Source organism: Lemur catta, chromosome 15 (genome assembly GCF_020740605.2).
Source record: "Lemur catta isolate mLemCat1 chromosome 15, mLemCat1.pri, whole genome shotgun sequence".
Taxonomy (NCBI): Eukaryota; Metazoa; Chordata; class Mammalia; order Primates; family Lemuridae; genus Lemur; species Lemur catta.
The window spans coordinates 18,322,410-18,343,286 of NC_059142.1; the positions used below are offsets into that span (position 1 = coordinate 18,322,410).

The 20,877-nt window shown below is 37.5% G+C and overlaps 1 protein-coding gene across 3 annotated transcripts in view; it reads left to right on the plus strand.

Annotated features, from left to right (window-relative positions):
- Nucleotides 1-20,877, plus strand: part of SSH2 (slingshot protein phosphatase 2) — a 249,352-nt gene that overhangs the window by 50,855 nt on the left and 177,620 nt on the right. The window contains exon 2 of one of the 3 annotated variants that reach the window (XM_045525295.1): nt 12,337-12,417. The exons of the other annotated variants lie outside the window; for them this stretch is intronic. Within the exon in view, the coding sequence (XP_045381251.1) occupies nt 12,337-12,417 (81 nt within the window). The remainder of the gene's footprint in view (nt 1-12,336; nt 12,418-20,877) is intronic. 3 annotated transcript variants of the gene reach the window in all.

Here is a 20,877-nt window from a genome sequence, read left to right on the forward strand (position 1 = left end):
ATGGATTCAATGATCTTGAGAGGTAGGCCCTACTTCTGCTGCACCCAAAATTGAATATGAGTTTTTAGTACATGTCAAGGGTTTGAATCAGGGAAGGAGAGCCCCAGAGAGGTATTCAGGTGATACTCCCCTCAGATAGTTTTAATGATTGATGTAACTATTTCTCCTAAGAATAGGGAATGAATCTCTTTGAAAGATTATACCTGAGATTTACAGCCTTTCACTCAGCTCCTTCTAGCAGCCTCTCTCATCATAATCCAGTTAATCAATTAGAATGCAGAAATGACCCTGCTACAGCGTGAGATCTTGTGGTTGCAATGCTATATAGGAAATCAATTGCAAATACAAAATCATCACTCACTTCCAGTTCAACCCATTAGTCCTTAATTTTAGGTATCTCTAGCCTTCCTTGCTAATCAACCTAGGTTCTTAATCCAGTACTAGAGCTAAAACTTTCAGTTCTCTTATTTATTAAGGAAGCAATCAGGCTCTTTACTTACAAGAAAATAGGCCTAATCTTTGGTTCTAAGTAAAAACTATTCTTTTCACAGTCATCTGAAACCTGACTTGGTAGCGTCTCAGGATTCTATCTCAGTAACAGCAATCTTTCTGCACTTGTCTTTCTTTCCTTGTGTGCATCCCCAGACAAATGTCCAAGGGAGGCTTTTCTCTTTTTCTTACTCAGTGTCTTGTCTTCAAATTTCTCTTGCTTTCTAAAGTCCCCTACTTTCTCTAAAATAACCTTCTTTTTGCTGTTTAAACCCACATTTACCAAAGAAATAACAGAGCTCTACCTCTTTGCACACTCTACAGAAGTGTACAGTGATCATATTACATGGCATACACATTAGCATTTCTAAAACCCAATTTACTTTCATGGCACAGGTTCCAAATCAAGCTACAAAGAATTTTTAAAGGTGTTTGTATGGCAGAGTTGGGGGATGATTGTAATTAAACCACAGATAGCTCTCATATATTAGTATGAGGAAAGAAATAAAGAACTAGAATTCTATGGTTTTAAAGACCATGAAGTGTGTATGGTAATTTACCAAGCAAATGGGAGTAAACAAGAATTGTGTGCTTTCAGCACACATAAAGTTAAGCTTGCAGTGCCTTCTTATTTCACTAGCCTGCTGTCACCTCATGAAGTTGATAGAACTGATTTTTTAAAAACTCCTACACAGATTGTAAGGCTACAGTTGCTGCAAATAAATAAATAAATAAATAAAAACTCCTACACAGAACAAGATGGAGATAAGCAGCTAACTTGTTAATAGCCGAAGCCTAACTCAAAATGGAAAATAATACAGTATGTGGTTTGCCTAAGTAGGGACAAACCAGCCTCTCTATGGATTATACTTCAATTTTAAGCCACTTAATTAGCAACTAGACACATAAATCCAAGAGTTTTTCTTTTATATCTTGAGATTCCAAGTCTAGAAGTTCTGAGATGGTGCTGCTATTTTTTTCTTATAGTTCTTTTTGTGGGCTTTCAGCCAGGATTGAACATCTACCACTGGCTTCTTTGCTTTTCCCTTTCTTTATAAACTTGTTTGTTACTTGTTTATTAACTTGTTCTTGCTTTCGTGGATGATTGCTTTTCAAAATCTGCCATGGTACCTAACTTAGTGTGCATGTTACACTATAGAGGTGTTCATCAAATACAGGTAGTGGCCCTGTATGTAAACTGAATAACCTGTACATATGAATGACTGCTTTTGGATACATCACTTTCCTTTTGGTGGTTTTGCTATCAATTGTTAGTTTAGGAATCCAAGCATTAGTTAGGAATGTTTCTGTAAGAATACATAATTTAAGATCTCCACATGTGTGGAGATCTTAAATTTCTGAAAAATCTTTGTACTGCTTGTTTCCAGTTAATTGATTTTTTTGGACTGGTTTCAAACTCTTCCAGCATAGTCTCCTTTGCTTCCATATTTCTGATCTATGAAGGCACTGATTTTTAATCACAAATAGACTTTGTTCTAGTTCTCATTACTATTTTCTCTTCAGCATTAACTATTTCTGTCTTTTGTATCCTAAATTAAGGACTATACAAAACTGGCTGAGGTGGGAGAATCACTTGGCCCAGGAGTTCCAGGTTACAGTGAGCCGTGGCTGGGCCACTGCACTCCAGCCTAGGCAGCAGAATCAGAGCGTGTCTCTTTAAAAAACAAAACAAACAAACAAAAAAACCCAAACCCATTTGGATGCATTGAAATACCTGGTCCTCTTCCCCTTAAAGGAGTGATTTTTTTAGATTAATTCTGATTTCTTCTTGGTATGGCTGATTCTTACTTAAACTAGGGTTAAAAGTTCTTCAGAGTTCTGACAAATGATGCAGTGCATTTTAACTCTCATGGCAAATTATCCGCCAGGAGAGGTTGAATCCCAAGTCATCCCTTTCCCCTAATACTTCACCATTTTACAGACTTAATATGAAACTGTGTTGTAAAGCTTTCCTATTGGTGTTCCCTAATTTCCAGGTTATGTTTAAGCTGCTGATGTTTTTTCATCCCTCCAAGCTCTTATGTTAAAATAATAGTATGATTATCTCTCAGCACAGCAGCAGTGATTTAATTGTGGTGCTCTATCAATCTTAAGTTGCAATGCAGGAATTACTTCACACTGCTTTTAATTGTAGACTTACCATTTTAGCATTTTAGTCTGTTTTTGTATCTGAGTCAAATATGTATAATAGAGAAAACATTCATCTCTTATTTCAGTTTGGTTATAGAGAAACTTCCTTCAATGCCTCAAGAAGTTATTGGAATTTAGAGACCTACTGCTTAACTATTTTCATAGGAGTCATGTGATTCGACTATTCTGGTTTTAATGCAGTAATTTAGGTGCTATCTGCAGAAGCAAATACATTAGACCATTGGTTCTGAAACGTTAAGGTATATCTGAATCACCTGAAGGGCTTGTTTAAAAACACATTTCTAGGCTCTACTCCAAGATTTTTATTTGGTAGATCTGAGATGGGGCCCAAGAATTTGCATTTCTAATAAAGTTCTCAGGTGCTGCTGCTGGTTTGGAGACCACACTTTGAGAATCACTGCTTTGAGGATTTTTCTCCTATTTCAGAAACATACCCTTTTAGGGCAGATGGTTATATTAGAAAAAGGGAACAGAAAAAACGTTTTTTTTTGTTTTGTTTTTTACAAGCATGAAACGAAGTTTATTGAGGAACGGCAAGATACATTTACAGAGCAACAGCAAGTTACATTCACCACAGAATGATGAACGGACCCCTTCATAACAAAAGGGGCAGAAAAAAATATTAAAAAACCAAACAATCTCAAGGAGAAGACAGGATCTAATGGGTTTTTTTCAAAAATTAAATTTTCAGATTATCTCTGTGTGAGGGTGTGAATTTGCCACTGTAAGTAATGTAGCATTTGTATGGGATCTGACATGCTATCATAAGTGAACATGCAAAGAATGAAAAGAAAAACCTAAATCTTCTCGCTGTCAGTTGCAATAAAAGACTTAGAAGGGGAAGAGGAGGTATAGTGGAAGAGTATGAATGTTGTATGGAAGAGACCTGAATTAAAATCCCTGCTCTGCCACTAATACTTAATGAATGATTTGGAGTGAATAATCTCACTGGGTTATTTTAGTATTAAATGAGATAATAAATGTGAAGTGCTCTGCTTATAGTAGCTGTCCATCAAGGTTATTTTCATAGAAGCTGGCCTCCTCAGTTGTTTTTGTAAGCTCAGGAATCTTTTCAAACTCTATGAATGATAAATTTCATCCAAAATCATTACCCATAAAATAATGGGGTCTGAACAATTGCAGCCTTGTGCATGCTATAGAAGAGCAGACTTAGAAGATATGGGCCTTATTCTCCAAGTATACAAAATCTGGTTGGGGAGTTAGGATTCTTTCTGTTGAAAATACCAGAATGCCATATTAAAATGGGATAAACTGTGACATTTTTAACATAAGAAGCCCAGAGGCAAGGCAATTACTAAGATTCCAGGTACTTTCCATCTTTTCTGTTCTACTATCTTTAACATGCTACCTTTTGTTCTTGGGCCTCTACTTTCAAGGTCACAAAATAGTCACAGCTCTAGATACTGTATCTTTGCACAACTGCATCTGAAGGCATAGAAAGGACAGTTTCTTTTGTCAAGTCTCCTTTATTAAGGTGGAAGGCCTTTCCCACAAGCCCCTAGCAGACTTGCCCTCAGGTCTTATTGACCAGGATTAGGATATATTGACTATGTGCTGGGCTCCAGGAAGGCTGAGCTGCAAAGGCAGGTATCTGGCATTTTTAGCCTGAGTGGTGGGACTGGTAGGTGAGAGATGATTGAGTAGACAACCGAGAATCTGCCACAAGGAGACAAGACCATGAACAGATTAGAGAATAGTTCTAGGCAATTTGTCATTAGGCTGAATTGTGTGCTCTAGGCCAGAGAGGTTGGCAAACTTTTTCTGTTAAGGATCAGATAATAAATATTAAATATTTACTAGCAGTAAAGAGTAAATATTTTAGGCTCTGTTAGCCACATATGGTACCTGTTACATATCCTTCTTTGCTGTTGTTTTTTTTTTAAACCAGTCCTTTAAAGATGTGAAAACCGAGGCTGGGCACACTGGCTCACGACTGTAATCCCAGCACTTTGGGAGTCTGAAGTGGTAGGATTGCTTGAGGCTGGGTGTTTGAGATCAGCCTGAGCAACATAGTGAGACTCTGTCTCTACAAAAAAAAAATTAGCCAGGCGTGGTGGCATGTGCCTGTAGTCCCAGCTATTTGGGAGGCTGAGACAGGAGGATCGCTTGAGCCCAGGAATTTGAGGCTACAGTGAGCAATGATCGCACTGCTGTACTCTAGCCCAGGCAACAGAGCAAGACCCTGTCTCAAAATAAATTAAAGAAAAAAATTTTTTAAATGTGAAAACCGTTCTTAGTTTGCTGGCCATATAAAAACAGGCTGTGGGCCAGATTTGGCCCACAGGCTATAGTTTGCCAACCCCTGCCTACACAATGAAGGCTCAGAGGGAAATTTCCACTTCAGTAAGGCTGTAGTCGTCATTTTGAAGCTTCCTGAAATTCTGCAATTTGGTGCTTTGAAGGATGGGTAAGATTTGGACTGAGAGATGTGTTCCTTCTGAAGGGCATAGTGAGACAAGGCTGTGTGATGCTTACAGTGACGTAACTGTGTATTATATGCAGAGACTGGAGAGCAGCAATACCTTTGCAAATGAAATGGGCTAATTGCAGAGTTAGGGAGTACTGTATCATGAATACCTTGATTGCCCAGCCACTGACAGGCCAACCTACTAAAAGTAGCTCTGGGAAATGAAGATGCTCTTTTGGCTTAAAGCGTCCACGTTGACCTGGAGCCCAGGGGAGGCAGGGTTTCATGTAACAATTGGCTCTTCTAATAGGAGTTGTTGTTACTATGAGTAATTAAAGGACAAATATGTGTTTAGGGGAGTGAAACCTGTTGGTCTCTTCATCATACCTGTATACAAAGATTATAACTCATCTTCAATTTGTGTATTTGTTATTGGCAACAAGGAAGAATTATAACAACTAATGCTAAATCACTTATTCATTGAACATTTATTGAATGCTTACTGTGTGCCAGGCCCTAGAGATGTAAGTTGAAAAGCTCACAGTCTGGAGGGGGAGAAAGAATCTAAACAGAAATAATTACAGTAGAGTGAGATAAGGGTTAGAGAATATATGTGCAGAGCCGGGCACAGTGGCTCATGCCTGTAATCTCAGCTTCTCCAGAGGTTGAGATACGAGTATCGCTTGAGGCCAGGAGTTTGAAGCTGCTACTCCAGCCTGGGCAACAGAGCGAGAGAGATCTTAAAAAAAAAAAAAAAAAAGCCAGGTGTAGTGGCTCTCACCTGTAATACTAACACTTTGGGAGGCTGAGGTAGGGGGATCACCTGAGGCCAGGAGTTCGAGACCAGCCTGAGCAATATAGCGAAACTTTGTCTCTACAAAAAAAAAAAAAAAAAAAATAGGTGGGCGTGGTGGCATGTGCCTGTAGTCCCAGCTACTCAGTAGGCTCAGGCAGGAGGATTGGATGAGCCTAGGAATTTGAGGTTGCAGTGACCTATGGTGATGCCCCTGTACTCTAGCCTGGGCAACAGAGCAAGACCTTGCCTCTAAAAAAGAAAGAAAGAAAAGAATGGAAGAGAAGGAGGGAAGGAAGGAAGGAGAGAAAAAGAAAGAAGGAAAGAAAACAAAGAAAGAAAAGAAAGAGAATGTATGTGCAAGGAGCTATGGAACTGTGGTGGATGCCTAGAAGAAGGAACCACTCAATCTGTCCTGATTTAAACTTTAAAATTGACGCAGTTTATGTTGCTGTCCTTCAATTTCCACAGATTATATCCTTTTTTTTTTCTTTTTTCATCTCTGGAGAGGATGGTGAAAGATTATATCCTTAATACTAGACAATTAATTTGCAAATCTGTACCATTGATCACATAGATGCCTGTGTAAAATACTGTGGTTGGGTCAAATTCATATTGTCTCTCCAGAAAAAGCAAACATTCTGCTGCTGCTTCTAAGTTTTTAGGATCCTTTGTATGTACAAGGTATATAACTACAGTGTTATATTTCTCATTGTACAGCACTTAATTAATTTTGTGCTTCCCAACGTATTGGTATAAATATTGGATTCTAAGAAACAATTGTTTTCTCCATAAAACCTTCAGAGAAGATTCTGGTGGTAGACAGAATAATGATACCCAAAAAGAGTCCTCATCCTAATCCCCGATGATCCTGTGAATATACTATGTTACATGGTAAAGGGGAATTACTAATCATACACCTTTTTTTTGAGACAGAGCCTTACTCTATTGCCCTGGGCTAGAATGCAGTGGCATGAGCTTAACTCACTGAAGCCTCAAACTCCTGGGCTCAAGTGATTCTCCCGCCTCAGCCTCCCAAGTAGCTGGGATTACAGGTGTGTGCCACCACGCCTGGCTAATTTTTCTATTTTTTGTAGAGATGGGGTCTTGCTCTTGCTCAGGCTGGTCTCAAACTCCTGAGCTCAAGTGATCCTCCCACCTTGGCCTCCCAGAGTGCTAGGATTATAGGCATGAGCCCCCTCACCTGGCCAACTTAATTACTTCTTTAAAGACCCTGTCCAAATACAGTCAACATTTTGAGGTACTGGGGATTGCAACTTTAACATACGAATTTTGGGGGACACAATTCCGCCCTTAACACTCCCCTAGGTCCTGCAGAAGGAGCACAGGCCTGCCAACACTTTGATTTAGGACTCCTGGCCTCTAGACTGTGAAATAATAAATTTATGTTGTTTAAGCCATCATGTTTATAGTATTTAATAATTTGTTACAGCAAATTACAAGAAACTTTAATCTATGAATAGGAGATGATTAACTTAATTATGAAACAACTACACAGTGGAATATTATCCAGCAATCAAAATAATGAATATCCATCAATAGATGAACAAAATGTGATATATACATGCAATGGAATATTATTCAGTCTTAAAAGGAAGGAAATTCTGACACCTGCTACAACATAGAGGAACCTTGAGGACATTATGTTAAGTAAGATAATCCAGCCACAAAAAGACAAGTACTGTATGATTCCACTTATGTGAGGTATCTAGATTAGTCAAACTCATAGAAACAGAACATGAATGCTGTTTGCCAGGGGATAGGGAGGGGGAAAGGAGTTTGTTTAATGGTTATAGTTTCAGTTTTGCAAGATGAAAAAGCTCTAGAGATTGGTTGTATAACAATGTGAATGTACTTAACACTACTGAACTATACCTTACAAATGGTTTAAAATGGTAATTTAAAAAATTTTTTATGTTATGTCATTTTTAAAAAAAATAGTGACATGAGATATTAAGCTAATAAGGCAAGAACAGAAAAATAGGTGCAGTATGCTTCCATTTATATATTTCAGAGAAAGGACCTATACACACATAATGCTTGTATCTACACAGAATATCTCTGGAAGGACACCTAAGAAACTGATGTAATGATTACTTCTGGGAATGGGATTATTAGAGAACTAGGAGGTAAGAGGATAGGGATGGGAGGAAGACGTTAATACTCTGACATGTTCTGAATTTTGGTTACTACATGCATGTATTATATATTGAAATGATTGTTTTTAAATGTGTAACTTGATTAGGGACTTCTGAGAGACTTTTTTCAGTTGAATCCTTAGGCTATGAAATTGCTTTGTCAATCCAGTTACACCTAAGTGTCAGGATATGTCTTGGCCTTCAAAGAATTAAAAGCTCTTAGTGTCAACGTCATCAGGCTTTAGGGTACAGATATATTTGTTTGTTGTCTGATAGTATATTTTCAAAATCCTTAGTTTCTTTAAGTACAGCTGCTATGTATTCACACACACAAAGAAGAGAGGAGGAAAGATGGAAGAAAAAAAGAATGAGAAAAGAAATAGTCAATAAATGTTTCCTGCTTCTTAAAACTATTTAATGTATAACAGGAGTAGAATAAAGGAGACTTAACAATAACAAGTTTCTACTCTTGTGGGATTATTTCTTAAGACTTCTGCTTGCAAATTGTTAGGTAACTGCACAAGTTAGATTTTAACACTCTTCAAAACATCCTTAGTATATGAGTTCATGCACCATAAATTCCACATAAAGATTACATTTTATTACTGTAATTGTTCCTTAGAAGCTGTTCCTTTTTTTTTTTTTTTTTTTTTTTTTTTTGAGACAGAGTCTCACTCTGTTGCCTGGGCTAGAGTGCCATGGCGTCAGCCTAGCTCACAGCAACCTCAAACTCCTGGGCTCAAGCAATCCTTCTGCCTCAGCCTCCCGAGTAGCTGGGACTACAGGCATGTGCCACCATATCCAGCTAATGTTTTCTATATATTTTTAGTTGTCCAGCCAATTTCTTTCTATGTTTAGTAGAGACGGGGTCTCGCTCTTGCTCAGGCTGATCTCGAACTCCTGAGCTCAAACACCCGCCTCAGCCTCCCAGAGTGCTAGGATTATAGGCATGAGCCACCACGCCCGGCCTTAGAAGCTGTTCTTGTTTGAAACTTCTTATTATGTATGTATGGATGTGTTTTCTTACCAATAATTTTAACCCCTGTTTTTCTCCAAACAGTACTTAGCCAAAGGGACATATTTCCACAAAGCCATATGCTATCTTTATGGATTCTGTATTTACATAAAAACCAAAAAATTTTTTGTAACCTATTGAGTTATCTTTCCTTTTTTGTTTGGTGTTTTACCTTAGCTAATTCAGCACCCAGAAAAGTGCTTATTACACAGTAGGGGTACAATAAATGGTAATGAATGACTCATTGTGGGCTCAATACTTCTGGGTTACATAACGAATACAATTTTGTCTTTATTTAAAAGTAAAAAACATAATTTAATATAAGCAAAATTTTCCTGGAAGCCAAAAGTTTCTTTGAAAGAGAATTTAAACCCAAATGTATAAGCCTTTTATTAATAAATCTAGGAAAAATTATTATTATTATTAGAAGCACTATTATTATTAATAGTAGCAACATCAAAAGCCAAGTCATGATAAGTGTTTTTCTTATGTTATCTTTCGTATGATCTTTCCAACACCCTATTAGGTAGATGTTATTGTTGTGCCCATTTTTGTGGATGAGGAAATTGAACTCAGAGAAATTAAGGAATGTGTTCAAGATCACATGGCCATTAAGTGGCAGAAAGAGGATATGAGCTCAATTTAGTTTAGTTAAGATTTGGGCTTGGTGCTTCCAATGCAAGAATATGAGTTTGACTTTGTCCTCTTCAAAATTCCTACCGAAATGGCAAAGAGACATTTAAGAAAAGAAAAGAATGAAAAGATAAGAGAATTGGTATCTGCACTACCAACTGGGGAAGACACCATCCTCATGCTAGAAGAAACGTAGGGGGAATTTCTACAACATGAAATTCAGGCAAGACCAGGTTGAGGAAAGGGCCTACCAACCTGAGAGATACTATTAATATGTATACTAATAAAAGTCCACCTAGGGAGTGAATTAAAGAAGCATCTTTTATTCCTGGCTTACTAAAAATACTTGAAATAACAAATGACTGTTAATTTTATCAAATATCTTTTATCATCTACTTAAATAATTTTATACTTTTTCTCATTTGACTTAATATACTAAATTATATTAATAGAGTTCCTAAATATTCATTCATCCTTGCATTCTTAGAATAAGTCCTATATAGTCATAAACAAGACAGATCACACTATAGAACCCAGGAATAACTCAGGAATTGGAATTACTAGATATTTCAGGAGGCAGGGAAAAGAACATGAAATATCCTTTGTCTTCCTTTAGGATTCTTAACATTTAATTTAGAACTAAGTATTTTGGTTGCAAGTAAATACTTATTCCATGAACCAATTATGTTGTAATGCTGTCAGCACACTTAAATGGATACCTTGTATCCTAATGAATTGTTTCAATTAGTAAGTACACAATAAGGTGTTAAAATAACTTTAGGAATGTAAGTATGGTTACAGGACCTCTTTCTTGAAAGGTCATTTTGAAAGAGCTAGTGTAAACATGCTAAAATATTTATAGGAATGAAAACTGAAATCTTAACTAGTATAATTTGTATTAACTTATATTTTTCTCTCTTCAGTTTTATACACTGTGTCAGGGCAAGCCACTTTTGATACGCTTAATGTTATCTGTTGTAGCATGAGCACTTGGGAGAACTGAAAGCATCTCTGATCTCTACCTTATTAATTCCTTCAAATATTTTATTTATTATTTATTAAGACTTTATCTTTCCTAATATGACTTCTAGACACCTTCAAGTATTTTGTTAACTGATTTTTTTAAAAGCCAGGTGAAGAGTTAATGTTACTATTTTTTTCTCCTCCAAAATGCAAGTGAATAAAAGGATAAGGAATACAGAAATTTTGCATTTGTAGGATTTAAAAAATGATTTTCAATATTTGGTTATTTCTGATTATTTTCTAAAAGAAGAAAACAGAGGGATAATGGCAGATGAGACTTGGTTGTAAGAAGGAAAACCAGCTAGGCCCCGTGGCTCACGCCTATAATCCTAGCACTCTGGGAGGTTGAGGCTCGAGGATTGCTTGAGCTCAGGATTTCAAGACCAGCCGGAGCAAGAGTGAGATCTAGTTTCTACTAAAAATAGAAAAATTAGCCGGGTGTCATGGTATGTGCCTGTAGTCCCAGCTGCCTGGGAGGCTGAGGCAGGAGGATCCCTTGAGCCCAGGAGTTTGAGGTTAAAGTAAGCTACGATGACACCACTGCACTCTATCCAGGGTGTCAGAGTGAGACTGTCTCAAAAACAAAAACAAAAACAAAAAAAGAAAACCAAAAGTAGGCAAAGGATCAGAGTAGGAAAAAAGTAAGAGGAAAGTAAGCCAGGAGCAAAGCATTTATCAGAAATAGTAACTGAGCTTTACTTTCTTTCATTTATTTGTACTCTAAAACACTTCATCTCTGTGGTAATACTACAGGTTAACACACTGCTTCAGCTTTGAAAATTTTAGTAGGAATCACCTAGGATAGCCATAGAGTATTGCTTGAGCTCAGTTATATATAACTAAGTTTCAGCCAGTGGTAGTGAGTTTTGATGACATAAGCATATACATTGATGATCTATCTAGGGATAATTCAGTTTCCAGCAGCTATAACCCAAACAGCAAACATCTGAATGAAATCTAATGGATCAGAGTTGGAGCTTTTTCTGTTTTTGTTTGTTTGTTTGTTTTGTGTGTGTATATGTGTGTTATTAGTCATAGGGAAAAATACTCCAGTGTTACCAGCTAATTATTTCACTCTATTGTCTTATTTTCCTTATCTGTCTTCTAGATAGATTTTGAAAAAGAGATTGGAGAATGGAAGAAAAGGTTTAAAATTGTTTTTTGTTAGCTGTTGAGGGACTTAGGTAGGACATGTCTTTTGGCTTTTATAAACAGTTACTAGCAGAGGGCTAATGAGGCTAGGGTAGTAGTTTGATCCTCTAATCAGGCCTTATGTTATATTCTAAAGCCTGTCTCTAAATAGTCACATCAAAAGTATATCTCTTGTTGTGAGCATAAATGAACAGGGTTAGTGGCACTATCTTTACAGAAAAAGGTCAGCTCATTGCCCAAATTGGGAAACCATAGGAAATGCTTCAGCTAATCCAGTATTCCTCAATCAGTTTTCCAGTCACCTAACCAGTCACCTTGTTGGCTGTATTCTCTCCAAAATAGCCATCACTAATCAGAATTGCAGCTTCTTTCCTGTGAGCTAACAGTGATTCGGTGATTTCAGCTGGCTTTTTCCCTCATGCTTATGGGCTAATTTGTCTGAGTCTCTGAAATGATCTTGTTTGTATTACAGAGCTCTCATTTGGAAGACAGTGAATCAGCAGCATTGCTATGCTATGAATGTGAAGAATCAGAAATCTTTAGTGAGTCTAATGTACGTAGGTATATGTTTTTATAGAGCCTTTGGTGATTCACATAAAAGGTTTTTGGGTAAATTTGACTCTTATATGAAACTAGTATAGTGCCTATTATTTTATCTATTTGGCCCCACTCAGCCAAATAGTCAGGGAAGGCAAATAGGTGACTTGTAATGAGTGTATATATAAACAGAATGCTATATTTATGTGTATAATAATCTCCACTCAAAACACATCAAAGTAGAAAAAGTGTTGTATTCTGGAAAGTTAGTGAATCTCCTTCAATGAAGAATATGATTGTCTTTGTGGGATTTTTTTTCTCTCATACTTTTTTCCTTTTCCCTGTGGCAACTACTTGGTATTAGTGCTGCCCCAGGGCTTTTATTCTCTATGCACACAGGCCTAACATGTCCTGGCTGTTGCTAATGTTAGGCCAAATAGTGTTATAATCACTCAACTGGAAAGTTGGCTTGAACATCTCAAATGTAAAACTTTAAGCTATCTGACCACACTTCATGAGATGTTATACATTTTATTTATCCCATCTGACCCCCAGCATAGTCACCCACAGAGTCAGACTGAAGTTAGAGAATGACTTATATTGATTTATTTTTATGTATTGCAGTGGGCAGTGAGATTAGTCTAGAGATTCTCAGTATATCCTGAGATATAAGTGAATTTCTTCTGAGTATTGAGTGGCCTAGTAGTTCATACACATTGTTCTACCTTAAAGGGGTGCTAGAAATATCTTGGAGGGAAGGAAAGGAGGAGGAGCTGTAGAGAGGGAAAGTGAATGAGCTCTATAACTGTCAATTAGATATCTGTCTCCCATGGGACCAATAAAAAAAAGCAAGAAAGAAATCTGATGGGATCAGCTATAAGAATGCAGACCTAGTTCCAGTTATGTTAATGAAAATTAGAAATAGGACTGATCCAGCAATCCCATTACTGGGCATCTACCCAAAGGAAAAAAAGACATTCTATAAAAAAGACATCTGCACTAGAATGTTTATAGCAGCACAATTCACAATTGCAAAGATGTGGAAACAACCCAAATGCCCATCAATGCATGAGTGGATTAATAAAATGTGGTATATGTATACCATGAGTTCCACTCAGCCACAAAAAACAATGGTGATCTAGCACCGCTTGTATTATCCTGGATAGAGCCTAGAGCCCATTCTACTAAGTGAAGTATCACAAGAATGGAAAAACAAGCACCACATGTATACTCACCATCAAATTGGTATTAACTAATCAACACTTATGTGCACATATAGTAGTAACATTCACCGGGTGTCAGGCAGGTGGGAAAGGGTGGAGGGGATGGTTATATTCACACCTAATGGGTGCAGTGTGCAGTCTGGGGGATGGACACACTTGAAGCTCTGACTCGGGTAGGCCAAAGGCAATATCTGTAACCTAACATTTGTACCCCTGTAATATGCTGAAATTAGAAAAAAATGAGATTAAAAAAAACAAAAAGAAATAGAGAGGACCACTTCTTTGTGAGAGGCCCTGGTCTTTTCCTTCTGCTTCTGCTTTCAACCCAGGTGCCTGGCTTACATTTTCATCTATTTGCTTCCTGCTGGCTGTAAGTTGAAGTCTTAGTTGGTGATAACCTGATTTTAGGTAACTGTGAAGCTTATGCAGATTTGGAATGGCACCGTGAGAAAAGATTTTATTCAAGCATATTTTTGGACTGTCACACCGATAGGAGACTGAACTGCTCTTGGAATTTTTTCTCCCTATTTTATGTAAGGTTCAAGATGCCCTTGGATCAAACTGAAGTTTGGAAACATGGAAGACGTTTTTTCTGTTTTGACATTTTTCTGTGTCCTGCTGTAGAATGAATCCTACTTCACAAATTGTAAAAAGCACAGTTAATATAACACATTTTATATAAGCTGAATTATAACAGACTTTAAACTGAATTGTCTTTAACTGATTTGATCTTTTTCTACAAGTTTACTGGACTTGATCTCTTCTAACAGGCAGCTGTGACTAAAACTAGATTCCACAAACTTTGTCCATAAAAGCTGAGTTCTGTCTGTATCAGGACACTCAATAAATATTGTTAAAATTTCTCTAATGGAAACTCTATCTCTCATAGTAAGCTATGCCTCTCGAGTATATCACCATAGTACTGCTTGCTCTTAAGCTATCTTTTTTACTTCATCTTCATGGCACAATGAAGGTGATTACCATTTTAGGACGTCATTCAACTATTATATTGATTTACCTGATTGCTCTTTATTCAGTGTTGATGAGTCTGGAATGGTGTGGATTCAGTTAATTGTGACTTATTAGTAGCTACACTGGTGCTCATTTCCCTAGTGCTTGCAAACATTAACTGATGAATCCACATGAACGCTCATATTATCAGTATTTTGCAGATGACAAAGTGAGGGTTATATTCTTTGCCCAGTATTGTAGGATAAGCAGGGGCAGAGCTGATATCAAATCTCAGTGAATAGCTATCAGTGAGCTCATCACCAGTTGGCAGCATCATTGATAGAATGTATACTAGGCTCCCTAAATAGTATTATAAGATTTTCTCAGTCTGCAGTGGAGTTGTCTGGATTTGCACTGGCTTATGGTTTTGGCTGATTTCGTCTTGAAGAGACCAGTGCATGGGAATCTACATAAAGAATATTTTTATGAAGATTGACACATGTGGGGAAAGGTGACTTTAGATTTTAATGGCCTTTCTCCCTTAAAAACAATTAGTTGAGTATATATATTTACAGATGACTCTGGCTTGCTTTATTTTATTGCCAGAACTTTCATTTGTTCAAGTCAGGTTTGTTTTCCTCTTCAAGAGGCAAGAGTGGTTACATGTACTTGGCTGGCTTTTTAAAGGTATGGAATGCTCCTCCCGTTTTGCTTGCTCAGGGGATATTTCTCACACCCCACACTTCCCCTTTGTCACCTCCCTATTCCCACCCCCATGTCAAAGGGGATTGAAGAGCTTCTTCCTAATTTGAAGTCTTAAATTTGGGGAGGAAAAGTTATATATTTGCAGAGCAAACTGATTGAAATCCCTATTATTTAATTTTTTTTTTAAGTTTTTGTGTGAACATGTGTTTTATTTTTTTAATTTTTTTATTGATACATAATAATTGTACATATTCATGGAGTACATGTTACATCTTGATACAAGCACAAAACATATAATGATCAAATCAGGGTAACTGGGACATGATTCACCTGAAACATTCATCTTTGCTTTATGTTAGGAGCATTTGAAAACTTCTAGCTATTCTGAAATACAATAAACTATTGTCAACTATAGTTGCCCCATTGTACCACTGAACATCAGAACTTCTTCCTTCTATTTAACAGAATTACCCCTTCACCAACACCTCTTCATTACCGCTTCCCACCACGCTTACCTATCTCTAGTAGCCACCATTCTATTCACTACTTCCTTGAGATCAATTTTTTTTTAGATCCCATATATGAGTGTGAAAATGAAATATTTGTCTTTCTGTGCCTGGTTTATTTCATTTAAAATAATGTCCTCCAGATCTATCCATGTTTCTGCAAATGACAAAATTTCCTTCTTTTTCATGGCTAAATAATATCCCATTGTGTACATACACCACATCTTTTTTATCCATTTGTCCCTTGATAGACCCTTAAGCTGATTCCATATTTTAGCCATTGTGAGTAATGCTGCAATAAACACTGAAGTGCAAATATCTTCTGGTTACATTTTATGTCTTTCCCTCACCCAAGCAAGGTTTCGAGGCATGCCCTTCCCCTCTACAATGCTCACCGTGTCTGTGACCCTTAGTTGTGAGTTTGTTCCCCCCAACCTCTCCATTATTTAATTTTTTACAAAGTGAGTGGCATAGGATCCTAATAACTATTTGAAGTATTATAGAAATACTCATGTAAAAAAGAAGAGTAGAAGATAAAGTCAATCACTGAAAAACTTTCTCTTTAATCTTGGGATGACAGAAGTATGCACTTTGGTTAGTTGTATTCATTCATTCACTCATACATAGTTCATTCATTCACCAAGCATTAATTGACTCTCATGTTCAGATCACTGGGGCCAGGCCTTTGGGGGCTCTTAGGAAATATATAGTCTATACTTCAATAAATTAATTTTATGGATATTCATGGAAAGCCACGAAAAGGAGAGGAGAAAATCATTACATGCAGTATATGGGAAGAACAAAAGAAATCTGGATAAGTGGAAACAAATTTGGCTGCAGGCCTAGCTGCCCTAGATCTCCTGGAGCTTTCCTGGGAGAAAGGAGAGGAATGTGGAGAGGCCCCTGCCCCTTCTGTAATCCTACTCAACCTCCAGGAAACCAGATAATGGATAGAAACCGCTACTTGTTCCTGTGCATAGGATTGTTGGAGGCCTCCATAATGGGGAGAGAAACTGTCCCAGGGGCAGGGTGACAGTGTGACTGGAGGAGGTCACAGAGGAAGAAGATACTGGCCCTATGCTCCAGATAAGACAGTGACAAGAGCAGGTTGGGGTGCTAGTGGCTACAGTAGCCCCTAGACTCCTGAGGCTTCTTGCCTTTTCCCTACCCCCTACCTACTGTTATCTTGCCTAAAAGGAGAAAAGGCTCTGGATGAGTTAGGATTCTAATTATTGTATTTGTGGGTACTCAGCTAGGAACAACTGGATTCATTTACCATTGTAGGACTATTTCTTCCCCAGCCTGGTGGTCAGGAAAATGCTTGTTATATTAGTTTATTTCCTAAGAATAAAACTTAATTTCTTTATTTCTCTCATTTCCCTGCTCTTCTGACCTCCCACCCCCACCCAACTAAATAGGAAGAGGGACACATATAGGTAGTCATACTATTCATACTATTTTTATGGTCTGTTTCATTCCTTTGCTTGGTTTATTATATCCTTGAAGGGAATGTATTTTCCCTCTGTGCAATCAAAAAAGCTTTTTATGTTTGAAAAGCTCAGTGAAAGAAAGATGTTAGCCTTTTGTGTTAAGAAAGAAAAAGCCACACTCTAGAATCAAATGTGGAGAAGGCAGATGAAAAGAAAGGAAAAATCTCTAAAATGTAAGAATTATTTGGTTTAGAACATTTTTTAATATTTAGACTATAGATTTGCATTGTTTTTCTAGGACAGGACAGGGTCTCAGAATACAATATTATTCTTTTAGACATCAGCTTCTTTGGGATTTTTCACATGGAGTCATTTTGTGGGGTGGAAAAACAGTTTGAGGTAGAGGGAATACTGAGCCTGACTATAGTAAGTTCAAATGAAGGATATAAGAATTTTAAAAAGTTATCAGCACTAAGGTAAACCCTAATCCAAGGCCTGCTGTGGAGTAGCAGTCCTTATGGATTAAAGATAGAAGGGACTATAATCCTCAGTATTCTTCTGAAATATCCTGTTTTTCTTGTATGTTTTAAATCTTGAAATGTGATGTATGGGATGATCAAAACAGTGAATGATTTGTTAGCTCAGAAAAGAAAACTACACTTAGGAGGAGAAAACTGCTGTGGTCATTGTAAGTCTCCAGAGATTATAATCACAAACAAGATGGTTAGTAGGTTCTGTCTCTAGGTCAAAATTATTATAAAAAAGAAAAAAATGATTAGTAGGTAAACGTACAGATACAACAATTACAAACTGGGTGGAGAGTGGCACTGGTGTATAGGCTGACAGCAAGCACATCTGGTCATTTCTGATAATTTGTATTTACCCTCTTTTCTGCTCTCTGTACCACGTGTATTTTCTATATCTTTTTTCAGACTCATTTGCAGAAACACCTTTCACTAGCCTTTCACTTTTTTTTTAGCTTTTCACTTTTATATTTATTATACATAAATATAAAAAGAGAAAGAAAAGGAAAATTTGTTCCTAAGGAGATGAGTTTTATTTATTTATTTATTTTTAAATTTTATTTCAGAATATTACAGGGGTACAAACGTTTTGGTTACATAAATTGCTTTTGTACCATTTGAGTCAAAGTTATAAGTGTGCCCATCACCCAGATAGTGTATATTGTACCTGAGTGAATTTACCTGTCCCCTCTTACCCCTCCCACCTGCTTGATTTCCAATGAATGCTATTTCCATATGTACACATAAGTGTTGCTCTGTTAGTTCCAATTTAATGGTGAATACATGTGGTGTTTGTTTTTACATTCTTGTGATACTTCCCTTAGAAGAATGGTCTGCAGTTCCATCTAGGTTAATACAAGAAGCATCAGTTCACCATTTTTTTAATGGCTGAGTAGTATTCCATGATATACATATACCGCATGTTATTACTCCATTCACACGTTGAGGGGTACTTGTGTTGTTTCCACATCTTTGCAATTGTGAATTGTGCTGCTCTAAATATCCGCGTGCAGGCGTCTTTTTTTCTTTTGGGTAAATACCCAGTATTGGGATTGCTGGATCAAATAGTAGTTCTGTTTTTAATTCTTTGAACTAAGGAGATGAGTTTTATTATGAGTTTCAAATGGCCAGTTAGCCAACAGCAAACAACTGTTCCATGGGAATTCAGGATTAATTTGAATTGTTTCTGGATCACCTCTGCTGCATAGTAGGGAGATTGCTCCTTCGGAGGGCGCACAGTCAGACAAGGAAGGAAAAAGTGTTGCTAGTGGCAAAACATAGTTTTATCGTGAACAATATTTTCATTTTTTTCTTTGGAAGAGGTCTGATCCAAGTGATTACTCTGGTAGGAAGCCTCTTGTGATGTTAAATTTATTTTACTTCGTTCCAGGATAAGATGTAAGAAAGCATAGCTCAACTCTTTTATCCTAGAATAATTATTATGAGAAATAATTTTCTTTTCTTTTTAGAAATCTTATCCTCTTGAGTGACTTATTTGAGGAAAAATGAGATTTGTAGTAATCTTGGGTACAAAGACTTTTTTTTGGTTGGGGGGGGACAGTCTCTTGCTCTGTCGCTCTGGGCAGAGTGCAGTGGTATCATCGTAGTTCACTGTACCCTCAAACTCCTGGGCTCAAGTGATTCTCCTGTCTCAGACTTCTGAATAGCTGGGACTACAGGGGCGCGTGCACTACGCCCTGCTAATATTTCCATTTTTAGTAGAGACGGGGTCTCACTTTCGCACAGGCTGGTCTTAAACTTCTGAGCTCAAGTGATCCTCCCACCTTGGCCTCCTAGAGTGTTAGAACTACACTCGTGAGCTACCGTGCCTGGCCCAAAGACTATTTATGAAGTTAGCCTAACTTAAGTCAGTGGTTCTCATTGTAGCTGCATGTCAGAATGACTCCATGAACTTTTAAAAAATATTTTTTTTTTTGAGACAGGATCTCTCCCTGTCACCTGGGCTAGAGTGCAATGGCGTCATCATAGCTCACTGCAACCGCAAACTCCTGGCCTCAAGTGATCCTCCCGGCTCAGCCTTCAGAGTAGCTGGAACTACAGATGCATGCCACCATGCCTGCTAATTTTTCTATTTTTTTGTAGAGTCCAGGTCTCAATATTGCTCAGGCTGATCTTGAACTTCTGGCCTCAAGCAATCCTCCCTCCTTGACCTCCCAAAGTACTGGGATTACAGGTGTGTGCCATCGTGCCTAGCCCTTTTAAAATAATTTAATAATAGGGTCTCACCCCTGTCCAGTTAAATCAGGATCTCTGTGAATGGGGCCAAAATATTGGTTTTAAATGCTCCCAGGATTATTCTAATATGAATCAAATGTTAAGAACACTGGTTTAACTGGTTTAATTTTTGCCCCTCCAAATCAGAAATCTAATCTGGAATGTTTTTAACATCTGTTTCCTTGAAGAGCAGATGAAATGTGAGATTGACTAGAATTTTAAGAGTTGACTGTATGTATTTGATTATTCAGGCACAGCAGAATTAACTTCTATTCAGTGAAATCCATGGCGAGGCTTCCGTTAAAAGAGAAGCAAGATACTGAGATTAGGTGATCTGAATCCACTGTAAACCTATGTCAATGAAGGGTAAAGTTTTCCATACCCTATGGAAGAATGAAAAACTTATACTTCCTGAGTCAACACTGCTAGGGAACTAGAGTAAAAAAAAAAAAAGAATTGAAGAGTGCTTTATACTTTGTATATTATACTTTTATCAAAATAAACAAGTGCACTTTTCTGTATAACTTGATGAGTTTTTACAAACTGATGTTTACACAAACACAGATCAAGAAATTGTGTAACCTGTACTAGATCCAGAAATGGTACTTTGGAAGGCCAAGGCAGAAAGATCACTTCAGGCCAAGAGTTCCAGACCAGTTTGGGCAACATAAAAGAGACCCTGTCACTATAAGAAATAAAAAAAAAAATTAGCTGTGCACAGTAGCGCGTGCCTGTAGTCCCATCTATTCAGGAAGCTGAGGCGGAGGATCGCTTGAGCCCAGGAGGTTGAGGCTGCAGTGAGCTATGATCACGCCACTGCATTCCAGACCCTGTCTCAAAAGAGGGAGAGAAGGAAGGAAGGAAGGGAGGGAAGGAGGAAGGAAAGGAAAGGGAGGGAGGAG